Source organism: Thalassophryne amazonica, chromosome 9, assembly GCF_902500255.1.
Source record: "Thalassophryne amazonica chromosome 9, fThaAma1.1, whole genome shotgun sequence".
Taxonomy (NCBI): domain Eukaryota; kingdom Metazoa; phylum Chordata; class Actinopteri; order Batrachoidiformes; family Batrachoididae; genus Thalassophryne; species Thalassophryne amazonica.
This window is the reverse complement of record NC_047111.1, coordinates 57,026,476-57,047,895: the sequence shown is the minus strand read 5'-3', so window position 1 is coordinate 57,047,895 and position 21,420 is coordinate 57,026,476. Positions and strand designations below refer to the sequence as shown.

At 41.7% G+C, this 21,420-nt stretch overlaps 2 protein-coding genes across 3 annotated transcripts in view; one reads left to right on the top strand and one right to left on the bottom strand.

Annotated features, from left to right (window-relative positions):
• Positions 1-284: 284 nt before the first annotated feature.
• LOC117517165 (ras and Rab interactor 2-like) lies at positions 285-18,020 on the bottom strand. The gene is made up of 6 exons (XM_034178090.1): positions 17,852-18,020; positions 10,046-10,249; positions 9,790-9,904; positions 3,619-3,691; positions 3,361-3,452; positions 285-2,821 (listed from the first exon to the last, which is right to left on the bottom strand). Exons 2-6 carry the CDS (start codon positions 10,247-10,249, stop codon positions 1,518-1,520), a joined length of 1,788 nt encoding a protein of 595 aa, XP_034033981.1. The 5' UTR covers positions 17,852-18,020; the 3' UTR covers positions 285-1,517.
• A 2,679-nt stretch (positions 18,021-20,699) lies between these two features.
• The window catches only part of rbm14a (RNA binding motif protein 14a), a 37,017-nt gene continuing 36,296 nt past the window's right edge, over positions 20,700-21,420 (top strand). For both annotated transcript variants that reach the window (XM_034178087.1, XM_034178086.1), the window contains exon 1: positions 20,700-20,733. The gene's annotated coding sequence lies outside the window, so the exon portion shown is untranslated. The remainder of the gene's footprint in view (positions 20,734-21,420) is intronic.

The window sequence follows — 21,420 nt, the reverse complement described above, 5'->3', positions numbered from 1 at the left end:
GAGAAGATGGAGGAGTTGACCAAAATCCCTGCTGCAGTGTGTGGAAACTTGGTCAACTCCAGGAAACAGCTGACCTCTAATTGCAAACAAAGGTTTTTGTACCAAATATTAAGGTCTGTTTTTCTGTTGTATCAAATACTTATTTCATGCAATAATAAAATGCAAATTAATGATTTAAAAAAAAAATCATACAATGTGATTTTCTGATTCCCCCCCCAAAAGTTGAAGTGTACCTACGATTAAAAAAAATATATATATAGACCTCTCCATTCTTTGTAGGTGGGAAAACTTGCAAAATCGACAGTGGATCAAATACTTACTTGCCTCACTGTATAAGCTCATACTTACTATAAGTAAAAATGAGATTTACTAGTCAAGTTTTCAGTCTGGATTCTCCAACACATTCTGACTCAAAGTAGGAGCATGATAAGTAAAAGCTATACAGCCTACTGATTTAACAGTCTAAAGCACATCGTGCAAGTGCATTTGGGGCACGTCCAACTCCGTTTTGCTGTTTACATAGTGAAAATCTGATCTTAAAATAAGGCACAAAGGGATAATTATGGATGTATATTAAGTATAACATGAAAAAAATAATCATTCATTCCCTTTAAGAGGCAGGTGTTCTGGAACTTGGCACAATGCTAGATTTACACTGAAATATTAAGATGTCATTACAGCTAACAAAGCATCTTATAGTGCGCCGAACACTGAAGTCACAGACGACAGGCTACCTCAAGCACTGAGTGACACCATCTGTGCTCCAGACTTGTACACTTACGCCTAAAAGCCTGTAGGACCTCACTGAGCCAGGGAATCTTTTTTTCTTCTGCTCCTCAGTGGTTCCAGTGTGCTGTGTTGAAGTTATCAGACTGTCCACATAATGAAGTGCTTTCAAAACTGTATCTGCTTGTAAAGGTGTTACAAAAATGTAATAACAAAAAAGGAAATATGACTGTTTAGTAGGCTGGGCATTTCAAAGTGACTGACAAAAAAAAAAAAAAAATAGTGAAAAAGGAGATGCAACAGCAGCTGGGGCTTCCATTTCACATTTGCAAAACTGTCAATGTTGAGAAAACACTAGCGAATTCACAACATTTCTACTGAGTGATGAAAAGCAACTGTTGGGTTTTGGCTACTCACAGTAAGTCATTCCAGTGAGGCTTTTGCAAGAACTGTAATTCCAGTAGTCTTGGTGATGGATGCGTAAATCCTGCAAAATATCACCATCTTGTTTTGTCCCCCCCAAAATCCAATAATGCCATAATGTTAACAATCACTCACTCTCTTATGATGTACTGAGCCGTGCAAGTTACAAATATCAGCACATTGAGTGTAATGGAGTACCAGACTGAACTGAAGTCGATGGCACGAAGGGTAGGAGAACATCTTAGCTATGTGGTTACAAAAATGGTCGCCAGTATCCTGTATGATTGTTTTATATACTGGCCTCAACCATCACAAAATAGGTGGAACGGTTGTTTTAATTTGTCAAAGGAATCACTGTGGAAAATGCTTCAGTTGGTATAAACCTTTTGTTCATGGCCTTGAACATTATCCTGTAGAAGTGGTGAGGCAGGTGGGATCCTTGCTGCCTCCTCTAGACTGCTGGAGGAACTGCACTCACTTGTGTCATTTAATGAAGCAGCAACAATTTCCAGACACAGACTCTCTTCCCCCTCGTTGTTTTGTTCCTCCTCAATCTCCTTCCTCACATCCTCAGCCACCTCTTCTACATCGCCCTCTTTTATTTGCTGCTTTAGTCTCGAAGGAGTAGCAGGTGTGTGATAAGCTTCTTCAGACACTTGAGAGAAGGATGGCGAGGGCAAAGGAGGGAGGGAAAATGCAGCTTTAGGGGAGGGAGATGGGGACTGATAGGGCGAGATCGCAGGAGAAGTGCTGGGAGAGTCATATGGGGAGAGAAAAAAGGGGACAGGAGACGGGGACTGATAGAGTGAAAGAGAGGGGGAGGCGCCAGGGGAGTGAGATAGAGGTGCAGCCAAACAGACAGATGGTAAAAGATGCATAGGAGAATGAGGGAAAGCGATCATTGAAGATGGCTGCATATAGTCTAAGTCATCTGTGAGAGGCTCAATCACTGTTGCTGTCGGTAACCAAGCATGTCCTCCATCAGCTCCTTGGTGCATTGGCTCCTGTACCTCAGAGTGGAAGTCAAAATTCTGGGATGGAAGGGGGACCTGGTCTTGACTGTGGGCATCTTGCGTCCCTGTCCCAGAGTGAGTTAGTTTGTCCTGAGCTCCTGTGTAAGTGGGAGTGGACTGACTTGTGTCCGCCGAGTTCTGACTGTGGATCTGCTCTGGGCCTTGACTGGGCTGGACATGTTTCTTAGCTTTACATCTGCTCTTGGTCTTGGGCATTAGTGGGGGTGGAGGAGGTGGCTCAAGTGGGGGTGACAGCAGGGTAGGTGGTTCTGTGGAAACCCGAATCTTCACACTGCGTTTGAACAGCTGTCGCCTAGATAAGGGATTCTGAGAGTGCAGGAAAAGAGGGTTGATGAAGCAGAGTGCACCCAGGCCAGAGCCACAGTCCAGCTCTCTGGGGCTACGTGTCCTGATTGGACAGAACTCATCCAACAGGGTGGGACTGGACTTGAGCTCTTCTCCCACACTGTCAGACTGAAGTGTTGTTGTGAGCTGGTCATCTGGTTTGGACTGGGACAGTAAATCAGGTGGCATGGCAGAGGTTGTGGTTGGGGCAGGACTGAGTGAAGCCAAGGCCACAGGATTTTCCCACTTACTGTCTTTCTGAGCCTTGGGCATTTCCCGTGGACCACGGACATTTAGATGTGAACTCCAGAATTCTAGAATAAATTAAAACAGTTAATTTGAGGATGGGAGCAGCACAAGTTAAAACAGATTTTTTTTTTTTTTATAATCTGGTCAACGTTGAAGTATTTTCGCATATTCCAACTTGATCATGAACTGGACAAAGCAATTTGTGGGATCCGTAAGAACCTATTGGACATCATAGCCACCCTATACACTGATACTATTAGTGCTGTCCAGAGTAGAGGCAGAGTGAGTTTTTCCCCATGAAAACTGGCATTTGTCAAGGGTGTGTTCTGAGTCCTGCGCTGGTCAATGCATGCATGGACTGGGTGTTGGGTAGGGTTGTGGAAATCTGTGACTTTGGTGCTTTCATTAGCGAAGAGAACTTTGACCCTGACGTTGTGGATGATGCTGTGATCTTTGCAGAATCAATGGATACTCTGAAGTTTCTATTTTATTTTGAATGTATGTACTAGCAAATCCATCCCATGCTCTTATCAATAAGAAACTAAATGGTGACTGCACGTCGGTGTGTCTTATATGTGAACCAGATGGGACTTATATCACTGACCTATTCCCATATGTGAAATTGACTCCAGCTCTTTTTGAGATGTGGCCCTTGCAATGGCTTCTGGGAGCTCCAGAGGGAAGGGCAACACATCTCTGAAACAAATGCACACAATCAGTTCTTGCAGCTCAATATACATTTACAGCATAGAAACATGGACTGCATGCAAGGAAAAAAGGTTCAGAGGTTTTAAACTAAGAACAATGAAAATGATGACGGAGAGAACAGGAGAGGGTAATGAGGACAACGATCGGGTTTTACCGGCTGACACAGTAGAAGGAAATAAGTCTTGGGAGGTCTGGGAAGCTGATGACTGAAGTCTCGAGGCAGAGAGCTGGATGTGAGGTAAAATCAAAGGAGCAGAGGTATTAATAAAGTGTTGTGCTGTTGCAGCTTCACTTATTACATGTACTTAATAGTCAATACTACATAATGACTACTAATGACAGAGTTGTAGTCTTACACACCTCTCTGCAGCTTCTCTCCCCCTGCCATCCCCTCATTACCCCATCCCTGTAGAGATGGTGCCTGCTCCCAGACCACCAATAACCAGCAAAAATCTATTTAAGCATAAAATTCAATAAGAAAAAATAATATAGCACCTTCAACTGCACCACAGACTAAAACAGTTAAATGTGGTCTATTAAACATTAGGTCTCTCTCTTCTAAGTCCCTGTTAGTAAATGATATAATAATTGATCAACATATTGATTTATTCTGCCTTACAAAAACCTGGTTACAGCAGGATGAATATGTTAGTTTAAATGAGTCAACACCCCCGAGTCACACTAACTGCCAGAATGCTCGTAGCACGGGCCGAGGTGGAGGATTAGCAGCAATCTTCCATTCCAGCTTATTAATTAATCAAAAACCCAGACAGAGCTTTAATTCATTTGAAAACTTGACTCTTAGTCTTGTCCATCCAAATTGGAAGTCCCAAAAAACAGTTTTATTTGTTATCTATCGTCCTCCTGGTCATTACTGTGAGTTTCTCTGTGAATTTTCAGACCTTTTGTCTGACTTAGTGCTTAGCTCAGATAAGATAATTATAGTGGGCGATTTTAACATCCACACAGATGCTGAGAATGACAGCCTCAACACTGCATTTAATCTATTATTAGACTCAATTGGCTTTGCTCAAAACGTAAATGAGTCCACCCACCACTTTAATCATATCTTAGATCTTGTTCTGACTTATGGTATGGAAATTGAAGACTTAACAGTATTCCCTGAAAACTCCCTTCTGTCTGATCATTTCTTAATAACATTTACATTTACTCTGATGGACTACCCAGCAGTGGGGAATAAGTTTCATTACACTAGAAGTCTTTCAGAAAGCGCTGTAACTAGGTTTAAGGATATGATTCCTTCTTTATGTTCTCTAATGGCATATACCAAAACAGTGCAGAGTAGCTACCTAAACTCTGTAAGTGAGATAGAGTATCTCGTCAATAGTTTTACATCCTCATTGAAGACAACTTTGGATGCTGCAGCTCCTCTGAAAAAGAGAGCTTTAAATCAGAAGTGCCTGACTCCGTGGTATAACTCACAAACTCGCAGCTTAAGCAGATAACCCGTAAGTTGGAGAGGAAATGGCATCTCACTAATTTAGAAGATCTTCACTTAGCCTGGAAAAAGAGTCTGTTGCTCTATAAAAAAAGCCCTCCGTAAAGCTAGGACATCTTACTACTCATCACTAATTGAAGAAAATAAGAACAACCCCAGGTTTCTTTTCAGCACTGTAGCCAGGCTGACAAAGAGTCAGAGCTCTATTGAGCCGAGTATTCCTTTAACTTTAACTAGTAATGACTTCATGACTTTCTTTGCTAATAAAATTTTAACTATTAGAGAAAAAATTACTCATAACCATCCCAAAGACATATCGTTATCTTTGGCTGCTTTCAGTGATGCTGGTATTTGGTTAGACTCTTTCTCTCAGATTGTTCTGTCTGAGTTATTTCATTAGTTACTTCATCCAAACCATCAACATGTCTATTAGACCCCATTCCTACCAGGCTGCTCAAGGAAGCCCTACCATTATTTAATGCTTCGATCTTAAATATGATCAATCTATCTTTATTAGTTGGCTATGTACCACAGGCTTTTAAGGTGGCAGTAATTAAACCATTACTTAAAAAGCCATCACTTGACCCAGCTATCTTAGCTAATTATAGCCAATCTCCAACCTTCCTTTCTCTCAAAAAATTCTTGAAACGGTAGTTGTAAAACAGCTAACTGATCATCTGCAGAGGAATGGTCTATTTGAAGAGTTTCAGTCAGGTTTTAGAATTCATCATAGTACAGAAACAGCATTAGTGAAGGTTACAAATGATCTTCTTATGGCCTCAGACAGTGGACTCATCTCTGTGCTTGTTCTGTTAGACCTCAGTGCTGCTTTTGATACTGTTGACCATAAAATTTTATTAGAGAGATTAGAGCATGCCATAGGTATTAAAGGCACTGCGCTGCGGTGGTTTGAATCATATTTATCTAATAGATTACAATTTGTTCATGTAAATGGGGAATCTTCTTCACAGACTAAGGTTAATTATGGAGTTCCACAAGGTTCTGTGCTAGGACCAATTTTATTCACTTTATACATGCTTCCCTTAGGCAGTATTATTAGACGGCATTGCTTAAATTTTCATTGTTACGCAGTCTTAGAATCTTAGAAACATGGTGTCTAACCAGATCCTTACTCTGGATGGCATTACCCTGACCTCTAGTAATACTGTGAGAAATCTTGGAGTCATTTTTGATCAGGATATGTCATTCAAAGCGCATATTAAACAAATATGTAGGACTGGCTTTTTTGCATTACGTAATATCTCTAAAATTATAAAGGTCTTGTCTCAGAGTGATGCTGAAAAACTAATTCATGCATTTATTTCCTCTAGGCTGACTATTGTAATTCATTATTATCAGGATTGTCCTAAAAGTTCCTGAAAGCCTTCAGTTAATCAAAATGCTGCAGCTAGAGTACTAACGGGGACTAGAAGGAGAGAGCATATCTCACCCATATTGGCCTCTCTTCATTGGCTTCCTGTTAATTCTAGAATAGAATTTAAAATTATCGTCTTACTTATAATGTTTTGAATAATCAGGTCCCATCTTATCTTAGGGACCTCATAGTACCATATCACACCCCAATAGAGCGCTTCGCTCTCAGACTGCAGGCTTACTTGTAGTTCCTAGGGTTTGTAAGAGTAGAATGGGAGGCAGAGCCTTCAGCTTTCAGGCTCCTCTCCTGTGGAACCAGCTCCCAATTCGGATCAGGGAGACAGACACCCTCTCTACTTTTAAGATTAGGCTTAAAACTTTCCTTTTTGCTAAAGCTTGTAGTTAGGGCTGGATCAGTGACCCTGAACCATCCCTTAGTTAGGCTGCTATAGACTTAGACTGCTGGGGGTTCCCATGATGCACTGAGTGTTTCTTTCTCTTTTGCTCTGTATGCACCACTCTGCATTTAATCATTAGTGACTGATCTCTGCTCCCCTCCACAGCATGTCTTTTTCCTGGTTCTCTCCCTCAGCCCCAACCAGTCCCAGCAGAAGACGGCCCCTCCCTGAGCGTGGTTCTGCTGGAGGTTTCTTCCTGTTAAAAGGGAGTTTTTCCTTCCCACTGTCGCCAAGTGCTTGCTCACAGGGGGGTCGTTTTGACCGTTGGGGTTTTTACGTAATTATTGTATGGCCTTGCCTTACAATATAAAGCGCCTTGGGGCAACTGTTTGTTGTGATTTGGCGCTATATAAATAAAATTGATTGATTGATTGAATGTGTGTGTGGGTTTTCTCCAGGTGCTAAGGCTTCCTCCCACATCCAAAGACATGCAGATTAGGTGAATGGGAAACTTTAAATTGTCCGTAGGTGTGCGTGCGGTGCAAGTGTGTTTACAGCCCGTGTACCCCGCCTCATGCCCTATGACTGCTGGGATAGGCTCCAGCCCCCAGCGACCTGATCTTGGATAAGCGTTTGAAGATGAGTGAGTTTAGAAACTGGTGGATTAAATATGGTGGAAGGGTTGTGTGTTATTCAAGGACCAAGTGGTTTAATTTTGCAGAGACCTGATGAAATATCAAGACGAAATAGATCCAAATGCTTTCCATCTGCATCAGATGCTTTTAACTCTTTTGTCCGGAGGACACGACATCCATGATTTCCAAAAACAATTTGAAATGTGAACTCATCAGACCACAGCACAGTTGTCCACTTTGTGTCTGTCCATTTCAAATGAGCTCGGGCCCAGAGAAGGTGGCGGCGTTTCTGGATGTTGTTGATGTATGGCTTTTGCTTTGCATGGTAGAGTTTTAACTTGCACTTTTATACTCAACAAAAATATAAACGCAACACTTTTGGTTTTGCTCCCATTTTGTATGAGATTAACTCAACGATCTAAAACTTTTTCCACATACACAATATCACCATTTCCCTCAAATACTGTGCACAAACCAGTCTAAATCTGTGATATTGAGCACTTCTCCTTTGCTGAGATAATCCATCCCACCTCACAGGTGTGCCATATCAAGATGCTGATTAGACACCATGATTAGTGCACAGGTGTGCCTTAGACTGCCCACAATAAAAGGCCACTCTGAAGGTGCAGTTTTGTTTTATTGGGGGGGATACCAGTCAGTATCTGGTGTGACCACCATTTGCCTCATGCAGTGCAACACATCTCCTTCGCATCATCCGTGAAGAGAACACCTCTCCAACGTGCCAAACGGCAGCAAATGTGAGCATTTGCCCACTCAAATCGGTTACAACGACGAACTGGAGTCAGGTCGAGACCCCGATGAGGACGACGAGCATGCAGATGAGCTTCCCTGAGACAGTTTCTGACAGTTTGTGCAGAAATTCTTTGGTTATGCAAACCAATTGTTCCAGCAGCTGTCCGAGTGGATGGTCTCAGATGATCTTGGAGGTGAACATGCTGGATGTGGAGGTCCTGGGCTGGTGTGGTTACACGTGGTCTGCGGTTGTGAGGCTGGTTGGATGTACTGCCAAATTCTCTGAAACGCCTTTGGAGACAGCTTATGGTAGAGAAATGAACATTCAATACACGAGCAACAGTTCTGGTTGACATTCCTGCTGTCAGCATGCCAATTTCACGCTCCCTCAAATCTTGCGACATCTGTGGCATTGTGCTGTGTGATAAAACTGCACCTTTCAGAGTGGCCTTTTATTGTGGGCAGTCTAAGGCACACCTGTGCACTAATCATGGTGATATGGCACACCTGTGAGGTGGGATGGATTATCTCAACAAAGGAGAAGTGCTCACTATCACAGATTCAGACTGGTTTGTGAACAATATTTGAGAGAAATGGTAATATTGCATATGTGGAAAAAGTTTTAGATCTTTGAGTTCATCTCATACAAAATGGGAGCAAAACCAAAAGTGTTGCGTTTATATTTTTGTAGATGTAGCGATGAACTGTGTTAACTGACAATGGTTTTCTTGAGCCCATGCTGTAAGATCCTTTACACAATGATGTTGGTTTTTAATGCAGTGCCTCCTGAGGGATCGAAGGTCACGGGCATTCAATGTTGGTTTTCAGCCTTGCCACTTACGTGTAGAAAGTTCTCCAGATTCTCTGAATCTTCTGATTATATTATGGACTGTAGATGATGGAATCCCTAAATTCCTTGCAACTGAACGTTGAAAAACATTGTTCTTAAACTGTTTCCTGCAGTTGTTCACAAAGTGGTGATCCTTGCCCCATCTTTGCTTGTGAACAGCTGAGACTTTTGGGGATGCTCCTTTTATACCCAATGATGACACTCACAGTTAGTGCCCTCAGTTCCCAAATGCTTATTGAGTGTTGTTAGAAGGAAAGGTGATGTAACACAGTGGTAAACATACCACTGTCCCAACTTTTTTGAAATATGTTACAGGCATCCATTTCAAAATGAGCAAATATTTGCACAAAAACAATAAGGTTTATCAGTTTGAACATTAAATATCTTGTCTTTGTGGTGTATTCAATTGAATATAGGTTGAAAAGGATTTGCAAATCATTGTATTCTGTTTTTATTACATTTCACACAATGCCCCAACTTCACTGGAATTGGGGTTGTACCATTTACCAAATACTGTAGGATCACTGAATCACAAAGCAATAACTTGCATGAATCCTCAAAGGTGAAGCACAGGTGTTGCAGTCTTTAAATGCCCCATTTTAGTTATTTTGATTAAACCTGCCAGTGATGTGCTGTAATTTGACAACCAGCAACAAACAGTGCAGTGACAGCATCCACTAAATGACACACCATGTAAGAAGAACCTTTTAAAAGTTAACATGTCCTTTCACTCCATTTGGACCCTGTTATGACTGAAAATATACAATTCAACTGAGCATATTGGATGGTTTGTGGCTAACTGGGATCAGATCTCAAAACTGAAACTGTGCAGGGTTCATGAGTGTCAAGCTCTTACTGGAGTTTTCCTCTCGGATGCAAAACTGCTGAACAAAGCAAGGCACACTGTTGTCTACCAGCCGAACACAAAGCACGTTTCTCTGTGATGTGCGTGACTTCCGTACCAGAAATGTCTGCAGGAGAATGGATAAGATTGCAAGAAAATATAAACCTGTGCCTGCTTATGTATGAAGCCATAAATGTATATTCTGACAACCAATGTACATGTGTTGTTTTTTTTTTTGTTTGTTTGTTTGTTTGTGAGTGGTACTGACCCCAGGTGGTTCCCTCTGCAGTATATGCAGTGCTGTTGCAGCGTTGACTGACAGCTGAAACCACACAGGAACTGTCAGCAGCAGACGGTCCAGAATGCTGATGCTCTTTAGGGAACCATGCCCTCTTTGATGTCCCAAAAACCTGTTCTCTGATGGCTGGGTGGGCTCTGGGAAGTCATAGAGAGGTTCCTCTTGGTGTGCCATCTACACAAAAAACAAAAATCCACACAAAGCAAACTTCCTGAAACAACAGGTTAACTTTATGTGCAATAACATGTCAAGATGCTTATTGTTGTCCATTTTCTAACACCACCATCTGATTTTTCAGATCATGATGTTATTGCCATTTTCAGGAGTTTGTACAGTCAGAATGCCTGATGTCATCTACTTTCTGATGTAAGGGTTATGAGCCGTGTCACTAAATTATGTAAGTCTCTACATTCAGAAGAACTGGACAAAATAGACTGACCTTTTGAATTAAAGACTCCATAGAGGTTTCTGTCAAGTTTGTGGAGATTCTCGATCCATTAGTCCATCCTTCCATCCATACTCGTTCATATCCTGGACAATTTAACATGTAGTGGAAGCAGGCTAATCAGGCTAGCAAAGATCTCCCTTTACCGAGCAACATCCTCGTGCTCCGTTCTCAGGGATCCAAAAGGGGTTTCCAGGCCATTCGCTGTTTTGCAGTTGTGAATCACGCACCATCTTGCGAAAGGTCAGTTTCAGCAGAGTTCTGTTTCTGGGCACAATGTAATCACACCTCGTGAAGCCTGGACAACAAGACAACATCGGGGCATGGCAGAAGTCCATCACAGGTGCTACATCTCCTCTAGATAACCTTCTCAACTTGGGAGAACATGTCATCATCGTGATCACCCGTGAACTCACTGGATCAACGCCATCCACATCCTCGTTAGCCATTGTTTACATGCGCTGTGAGACGCCGGAGCTCTGCTGGTGCCGTGGTGCATTCTGGGAAGCGCAGGGGGCCAACAGGGGGATTATGGGAAATGTTAAAGTACTGAATATACAATATGTACTCCCTCCAGTGTGTTATGGATCTGATTCCAGGTGGATGTTACTGAAAAGCCTTCAGCGGGAAGCATCCCATTAAGATGCCTGAACCACCTTCATGTGTGCACATTGTGAATTTTAGAGCTCATTAACCTACCAATAAAAGAAAGTCCAACCACCCTACAAAGAAACCTCTTTCAGCCATGTGTATGATTCATTTTGCTTATACTATAAAAGCATCAAATTATAACATAACTCATCTCAAAGTCTATACACAAGTGGTCTAGATCTTGCCCATGCCATTACCGCTCACATTGGCAACAGTGGTAAGGAAAAACTTCAGTTTTTGTTCTTTTTACATCAATCAATCAATCAATCAACCAACATTTATTTATAAAGCGCTTTACAGCACCGACTGGTGTCCAAAGTGCTTAACATTAAAAACACAAATTTACAAAAATAAAACACATATAAAATAAAATTTTAAAACAACACATAAAAAAGAACATAAAAATAACAGAACATGTCACCTCCCCACTAAGTGTTAAAAGCCAGTTTAAATAAATAAGTCTTGAACTTAGATTTAAAAAGTGCTAGGTCAGGAATAGTATGTAACTCAAGAGGTAGCTTGTTCCACAGTCTGGGGCCAGCTACCGTGAAAGCATGATCACCCCAGCGTTTATATCTTGACCTTGGAACATCTAAGTAAAGCTGGCCAGACGCCCTTAATGTCCTACTGTAGGTGCGCAAAGTTAAAATTTCAGACAAGTAGAGAGGTGCAAGGCCATAAATAGCTTTAAAAACAAACATTAAAATTTTAAAATCAATTCTAAAACGAACTGGAAGCCAGTGGAGTGAGTACAGGACGGGTGTAATATGCTCACGTCTAAAAGTGTTTGTCAAAAGACGAGCAGCAGCATTCTGCACCAACTGGAGACGTGCAAGAGATGACTGATTAATGCCCGAATAAAGTGCATTACAATAATCAAGTCTGGAGCTGATGAAAGCATGAATGGCTGTCTCAAGATCACGTCTACTGAGAAAGTGCTTTATTTTAGCCAAAAGGCGAAGTTGGAAAAAACTAGCTTTGACAACAGAATTTATCTGTTGATCGAACCTCAAACAGCTGTCAAATATCACTCCCAAATTCTTGACAGCTGGTTTTACATAGTTAGCCAAAGCACCAAAATTTGGTGTTACCACATTTGGTATGCCAGTGCGCTCAAACACCATGATCTCTACATGGGAAAACTCAAGCAGGCCACACTCAGTTGGATGTCCATCTGATATACCCATTCCATCAGCAAAACAAGACTGACAGAACATGGAGTAACTTATAGCAGGAAAGTTGAAACTGAGACGACAAACCACATTTAGCTCATTGTGCACAATGTCAGGATACCATAATTCAATACTGTAAAGATTGTAGCAGAACTGGAGATCCATGACCTGAAAACACCAGTGAAATGTTCAGTGTTTATTTGCATCAGAAGGAACTGCAGCTGTTAAAAAAAACAAAAAAAAACTGAAGCAGCTATCTGTACAACAGTGGTGTCCATATGGAAGCAAGTTGATGCTGTGATCGAGGACACAACTTCGGTACACAGTAAAGCACTTCCAAAGGCAACAGTGTCCACAAAGGGTAGCAACAAACAGACTCCACTGCAATGAGCAGAGGGTCAGAACACAGAAATCAAACATACCAAATAAGGAATGGCAAACTAAACTCAGAAGACACAAGGAGGCAACGGAAATCAGCAATCAAATATGGGGAAAGAAACAGAACAGGCACACAAGTGAGACAATCTGGCACTGGAGTAAAGGGCTGTGATGGTTAAATAGTGCATGACTGGAAATGAGCTTGCATATGAAACACAGAAATCCTGTATACTTTTGTCATCTATCCAACTTTCTCAGTTCTTTATTTAAAACCAACCTCTCTCCTTTTTCCCCCTGTACATCTTCATTGCACTACCAAAGTCTTCTTGACTTCCTCCTCCTGTGCAAATGTCACACCCAGTACCTTCCTAGCTGTCTTCCTTAACCCATCTGCAATACAGTTTTCATCTTGATCCAGTACTGTTTAACATGACAGTCTTCCTCCTTCAGCTTCCACCAGGGTTCAGCTCTCCCTCTCTTCCTCATTTTCATCTCCAAAGTCATCCTACAAATGACCATCCAATGCTGTCTAGCTCTCCCGTGCCACCACCTTACAGTTTCAAATTTCTTTTAGGTTACATCTCCTACATGGAATGTAGTCCACCTGTGTGTCCCTTCATCCAGTCTTATACATCATCCTGTTCTCTTCCTCCTTCTTAAAATAAGTATTTATAATGGTCATTTCCATCTGTTCTGTAAAATCTACCACATCTGCCATTCCACATTCCTCCCCTTAAGACCATATCTACAGTGCCTTGCAAATTCTTTCCTTTGGTATTTCACACATTTTAATTTATTTATGCCATTTCAAATACAAAAAGTAAATCAGGCTTTTCAATATAAAAAATTCTAAAATTATCTTCCATAAACTAAAGCTGAAAGCAAATCTCTACAACTTGATTATAAATTAATTAAAAATATAAAAGCCAAGATGATGGGTTGCATAAGTAATGGGCCCCTTTGGTATAATACATGTAATATTCAGTTTTATTGCCAGTTTTCAATGTAGCCTGTGCCACGTCAAACCACTGTCAAGTAATATCTCAAAGAATTTAAGCATTCTGTTATGTGGGCCACTGAAGAGGAGGTACTGCTGGCCCACTACCACCAGAGGGCGCCCTGCTTGGAGTGCGGGCTCCAAGCACGAGAGGGCGCCAGACCCAGAAGAAGTGACAGCTGTCACTCATCACACCAGCTGTCACTCATCTACACCACTACTTAAGCCGGACTGCAACTCCACCTCCCCGCCGAGAAATCGACTACCATTGGAAAGGTAAGTTCTCTGCTGACAGACACTTTGTGTGTAATAACCTGAACTTCTATTGCAGCCGTTTTCCTGGAGTGTTTCCTTATCTGGAGGATTGGCGTTTGGTGTGACAGCGACGGCTTCGCCTCACACCCCAACCCAGATAAGTGGTTGACCAGGAGCTGCACGAGTGTGTGTGATTGGAGGTGGAGCTGCTCCCTCCTAACTGTGTTTGGACTGTGGATTACTGAGTGTGCGGACTCACACTCATACATCTTATCTCTGCTTTCTGCCAGCAGTACCAGGGTCGACAGCCGAAGACAGAGGCCACCTGGGGACTCGGGACTTGGCGGCTCCGGTGTTCTTCAGGCCGTTGGTGGTGGAAGCTGTGTGGGACGCGGCTTCTCTCTCGTCGGGGGTCTTCTATCTTCGAGCCTGCCCACACGTCACCTGGTGTTAATTGACTGTGCAAATTCTGTGAATTTAGTTGTGTATTATCACAACATTAAATTGTTACTTTTTGGCTTACTCATTGTCCGTTCATTTGCGCCCTCTGTTGTGGGTCCGTGCTACGACACCTTCACAACACATTCACCCTACTGAGGTTTCAACTCCCACAAAATCTCGCAAAACTTCGAAGAGGTCGCTGTGCTGCGAGATCTGAAAATTGACACCCTCTAGGCAGACTCATTCATACTGCTCACCCAGTTCTCAGACAATCCACTGCAATGAACAGTCGCTCTTACGCTGCCCTTCCAATGGGCCTGTTGGTTCCAGCCGTTCAAGAACAGCAAGCAGTGGCGGCTGGTGAAAAACAGTCTTGGTGGGGCTGCTGTGCCAATAGATTCCCTTGCCTTGTCCAGTACAGGCATTCAAGTGAACAGTCGGAAAATTACTACAATTCCACAATAATCATTTCATGTCCTTCTCAAAATCAGCAGTTTTACAGATCAAGTTAACCATTTACAGCTATATTAGGCCCCATTTCTACTTTGGAAAGGAACAGTATCAAATACAACACTCAAGTTCTTGAGCAAAGAACATTTCACCATTTGACACCAATTACACACACAGTACACCAAACTGTACTGCACTGCCATTATCTTCAGACAAACAGATCCTGGGATTCACAATGACACCGACCTTAACAAAATAGAAAATATCACCAAATTTACACTCTTTAAAAACGTGGAAAAATTCTTCAATTGACAAAAGAACATTATGTACAATGTTCACACCACCTTCAGAGAGAGAGACAGAGAGAGAGAGAAAATGTTTGTGTGTGTGTGTGTGTGTGAGTGAGAGAGAGAGAGAGAGAAAATTAAGGTAATATTTTGCATGAACATTACTGAGTGGAATGGAGGCAAAAAAGAAGCTCGAAAAACTTAAATACTTGACTAACTAATAACACCAAAACCTTTAAATTAAATTGGTTAAAATTAATTAACAGTGTAGAGGACAAAGCAAATTAAGTATACAAAACCACTTAATTAAATGCGTTCCTAACCTTGGGTTTGTCTGACTGTTAAGTGTCTTGCGTGAACTCAGTGGCTGAGTTAGAATTTCTTTAAAAAACATGCAAATTGCTATTTTAGGGTTTTGTTTTGTTTTTAAACTGAGCAAATAATTTGTTTTAGAGTGTGGAATACTCCAAAGAATATTTCACTTCTGTGGACTGATCAATCAATCAATCAATCAAATTTTTTTTTTATATAGCGCCAAATCACAACAAACAGTTGCCCCAGGGCGCTTTATATTGTAAGGCAAGGCCATACAATAATTATGTAAAACCCCAACGGTCAAAATGACCCCCTGTGAGCAAGCACTTGGCTACAGTGGGAAGGAAAAACTCCCTTTTAACAGGAAGAAACCTCCAGCAGAACCAGGCTCAGGGAGGGGCAGTCTTCTGATGGACTGGTTGGGGCTGAGGGAGAGAACCAGGAAAAAGACATGCTGTGGAGGGGAGCAGAGATCAATCACTAATGATTAAATGCAGAGTGGTGCATACAGAGCAAAAAGAGAAAGAAACAGTGCATCATGGGAACCCCCCAGCAGTCTATGTCTATAGCAGCATAACTAAGGGATGGTTCAGGGTCACCTGATCCAGCCCTAACTATAAGCTTTAGCAAAAAGGAAAGTTTTAAGCCTAATCTTAAAAGTAGAGAGGGTGTCTGTCTCCCTGATCTGAATTGGGAGCTGATTCCACAGGAGAGGAGCCTGAAAGCTGAAGGCTCTGCCTCCCATTCTACTCTTACAAACCCTAGGAACTACAAGTAAGCCTGCAGTCTGAGAGCGAAGCGCTCTATTGGGGTGATATGGTACTACGAGGTCCCTAAGATAAGATGGGACCTGATTATTCAAAACCTTATAAGTAAGAAGAAGAATTTTAAATTCTATTCTAGAATTAACAGGAAGCCAATGAAGAGAGACCAATATGGGTGAGATATGCTCTCTCTCTTATGATCCTCATAACTTGTAAAGTGAAATCAAAATGCCAGCATGGCTGCAGCTTTGAACACTGTTACAAACAGCCCCGGCCTCCCCTATTACCATTATAACTGGTCTGCTGTCCCAATAAAGATCACAGCTTTGACCCCCTAAAACAAACAAAAAACATCACTCATTCGTTTTATCTTAAATTTTCACCCTCATTTCCACATCAGGAGCAACATTCGGGAATAAATCCGAGCAGCTCGTCAGCTCACCTGAAGAGGTGGATGCGCTCCTTTCCACCCCGCAGTAAAGAGCGCAGATCAGCAGCCTCCGTGACGTGTGCGCGCTGACAGTGTGAATGAAGCCTGACACGGTTTATAACGAGTCAGACAAACGTCTCTCCTCCAACCGGGATGTGCAACTGTCATTAAACCACGAGAAAGATCTGATGTGTGCACCTCCATGTGCCTCCAAAAGGATCCCCGCCAAACTTTGGTGTCATTGATTTGATGACTTTTGTCCCGTTTTAAACCTCCGAAGAGTTCTTCAACTTACTCCAGCAAAACACACGGAGACAAAATAAAAATAAATAAATATCACCCAAATGTCGTCGTCGCTCTTCCTGCCTGCTGCAGCGTCACGTGTATCACTGACTGTAATCTAACGTTCCAGCATTTTTGTAGCAAGGGCTAAAATTCCGGCGCCCCAACGCCATTAATTTTGGCAATGTTGATTTGCCAAATATTTATTAATTTTCCCTAGTAACTACATACGATTGGTTATTTCACTGCACTTCAAGGGCGCTTTGAATGATCTCCCAAGACGAGGAACGTACGTTTTCTGCTCCTGTCGGTGGAAATGCACTGTTAAATGAGAGTCAGTTGGAGGAAGTGTTGCTTTAATCATACATATTACATATAGGCACATACAAGTAAGTAAAACTGACACTGATAATACTTTTTAAATATATATATTATGACTTTTCCCCTCCACATCTAGGAGGGCAGCGCCCGAGCGCCCCCTATGGGCCGGCCGCCACTGACAGCAAGGTTCAAATCTGTCATTCATAGCTCTACAACCAAACATTTACAGCCATACTGTTAAGGTACATAATACAGGTGTTGATTATCTGTGTCTCCGTGGCTCACATTAATACAACAGGAAGAGGAGGGCGCACATACACGCACACACAGGTAACAAATCTGCCTGGATTGGACAGCAAGTCCAGACTTGGAAAAGTGCAGCACAGCTCCGACATCTTAAATTAAAACTAATCTATGTGATACAAAAGATTAAAAAAACAACTAAAACAGGGCATATAACGCAAGATAACACAAAGGATATAAAACATGAAAAAAGAGTCGTCAAGTTAATATCTGTGGTTCTGCAGCGCGCATTCCTGTAAAAAAAACATCTGTGGCGCACACGAACTTCTGTTCTGTTGCACTTACTTTATAACCGGATGATCCTCGTGTTAACTGACTCGTTCATTTCTTTGCCTGCTCTCTGTTTATTCGCCACATGTCCAGTTCATGATAGCATGTCGTTATTCTTCCGGCAACTTCACAACGATAAAAGTTGTCTTCTCTTTCCACTCCGGCCTGTCATAACGTGCGCTGCTGCCGCGGAGACGTCTCCGGCGTGTAGCTCCTCCCACCCACCTGGGCTGCGTTCAACCTGCCAAAACGTTGCAAATTTGCGATTCTGACCAATCACAGCCTGTGGATTTTGCAAAGCTTTTGTCAGGTTGAAAGCAGCCCTTTTCTCACCTGGAAACAAATGTTATATTTCCTTTATAAAAATCGATTTTTTTTAATGTATTCTACAGTTGAAGAAGGAGAAGTAAACTTGGGCTTGACTGTGTAGGATGAAACAAGCAATGGTGACCAGTGGTCATCGGGACCAGTGTTTAGCAACAAATCTTCATAAATCACATAAAAGGCCTACTTTCCAGTACATGAACAAGCACAGATATGTCCTACTGTGCACACATACGTAAACTAATATATAAAAGAATACTTGCAAATTATGTATAAGACAAAATGGTCCAAAATAGAATGTTCACAAATCCTCACCTGTTTCTGTCAGAATTCCAAAATTTCAGAGACGATCTCAACTGCAGTAGTAGTAGTAATATGGAGTTGGAGAACTTTTGCGGACTGATTGACTGACTCACTGTCTCCATTATGCCTGTGCATGCTCTGCTAATCACAGGTGATATGTTGTAATGCACAAACCATAGCCTAGTAATAGCAGCAATAATTACTTACTTACTAATGCTAGTAATAATAATAATAATAATATATATATATATATATATATATATATATATATATATATATATATATATATATATATATACGAGGGCTGTCAATAAAGTATAGGTCCTTTTTATTTTTTCAAAAACTATATAGATTTCATTCATATGTTTTTACGTCAGACATGCTTGAACCCTCGTGTGCATGCATGAGTTTTTCCACGCCTGTCGGTGACGTCATTCGCCTGTGAGCACTCCTTGTGGGAGGAGTCGTCCAGCCCCTCATCGGAATTCCTTTGTCTGAGAAGTTGCTGAGAGACTGGTGCTTTGTTTGATCAAAATTTTTTCTAAACCTGTGAGACACATCGAAGTGGACACGGTTCGAAAAATTAAGCTGGTTTTCTGTGAAAATTTTAACGGCTGGTGAGAGATTTTGAGGTGATACTGTCGCTTTAAGGACTTCCCACGGAGCGAGACGTCGTGCAGCGCTCCCAGGCGCCGTCGTCAGCCTGTTTCAAGCTGAAAACCTCCACATTTCAGGCTCTATTGATCCAGGACATCGTGAGAGAACAGAGAAGTTTCAGAAGAAGTCGGTTTCAGCATTTTATCCGGATATTCCACTGTTAAAGGAGATTTTTTTAATGAAAGACGTGCGGACGGGTCCGCGCGTCGGGATGCAGCCGGCGCGGTGCGGTGGCACAGGAAAAACACCTCCGTGTTGATAACCATTTGTAAAATCCAGGCGGCTTTTGATGGCTTTCAGTGGAGTGAGTATATGAGAAATTGTTTAACAGCTGGACATGTTCCAACTTGTCCTTAAGGCTTCCAACGGAGGTGTTTTTCCTGTGGCGGAGCGTCGCGGCGGCTGCGAGCCGACGCTGCAATCCGCCCGCACATCTTTCATTAAAAACAATCTCCTTTAACAGTGGAATATCCGGATAAAATGCTGAAACCGACTTCTTCTGAAACTTCTCTGTTCTCTCACGACGTCCTGGATCAATAGAGCCTGAAATGTGGAGGTTTTCAGCTTGAAACAGGCTGACGACGGCGCCTGAGAGTGCTGCACGACGTCTCGCACCGTGGGAAGTCCTTAAAGCGACAGTATCACCTCAAAATCTGTCATCAGCCGTTAAAATTTTCACCGAAAACCAGCTTAATTTTTCGAACCGTGTCCACTTCGATGTGTCTCACAGGTTTAGAAAAAATTTTGATCAAACAAAGCGCCAGTCTCTCAGCAACTTCTCAGACAAAGGAATTCCGACGAGGGGCTGGACGACTCCTCCCACAAGGAGTGCTCACAGGCAAATGACGTCACCGACAGGCGTGGAAAAACTCACACATGCGCACGAGGGTTCAAGCATGTCTGACGTAAAAACATATGAATGAAATCCATATAGTTTTTGAAAAAATAAAAAGGACCTATACTTTATGGACAGCCCTCATAATTTGTGTCAGGAAGGGCATCCGCCATTAAACTTGTGCCAATTCAACATGCAGATCCACCTTGGATTTGCTGTGGCGACCCCGAGTGCAAACAAGGGAGCAGCCGAAGGGACTTACTATTGACAGATCTGAGACAAAGAAAAAGTTACACAAAAACTGATAGAGAATAAACATACCACAGCAAAAACAGCATACTCAGGAACAGGTTAATTCAAAAATACAGATCAACACTAGTGGGAATTATAAATAAAATAAATAATTAGATTTTAAAAAATCCATCTTTCCAAAAGTATAGATCATACAAATGTAAATAGACAGTAAACTGGAGCAAGGACACAACACAGGCCAGAATCGAAATAACAAAAATATGAGAAGTCAGCACTGATCTTATTAGCAATCTTGCCAGTTTTATTTTTTAAGAGATAGGAAAAAAATTAACTCATTTATGAAGCAGTCAAAGGAGGGTTTTCTTTTTCTCCACTTACTACTGTGGATACATTTACCATGTCTGAGATTGAGGGGTTAAAATTATCCATAAAGAAGAGAATACTATTCGTGCGCCCTTTTGGCCAAACAAACCGGATCCGGATGTGACGTTTTTGAAACCTACTCGAGCTTCAGGGACCGCGTTAGGTAAGATGTGTGATCTTATGCTGACGTATTTTATATAGCCGTTTCAGTTCATGTCCAGTTACAAAATGCATTATTTCGTGTTATTGCTCATCATATACCTTACAAGTGTATATATACACATATAGAACCACTCGTTTAGAGCTTAACGCTTTTCAGTTGCTCTGGTAAAAATCATGTTAGCTTAGCTTTAGCTATCTAGCTAGTTAGCGCGAGCTCGCGTTAGCTGTGCACCATTAACGTTGATGTTAAACAAAATGGCGAGCTGTCATTAGCAAGCTGTAGCTGCTGAACTTTGATCACTTTGGCCCATTACGCCCGTTTTACGTTCGTTTTTAATGAGTCTTTGCTGGCATAAACAAATAACAGCTGCGTAATTTGCCTCAAAATCTCTTTGATCCGTTTCTGCTGCCTTTGTGCTAAACTATCTGAGCCGTAAGATACCTCACATCAAATAATCTCCAGACAAGGCCCGTTGTATAATTTAGTAAATTTTAGTCAAGCCGATTTCATATATTTAGTTGTATTTAATTGTCTGTATATATTTAATAAGATGAACTTAGCTTGTTATACATTTTATTAGAACTTATTTTTTCATTTATGTGTATATAGTAACAATTGATGTTTTAGTTGATTTAGCTTATTACACTTTTGCACTGGCACACAATGTACAATACATATAAAATACAC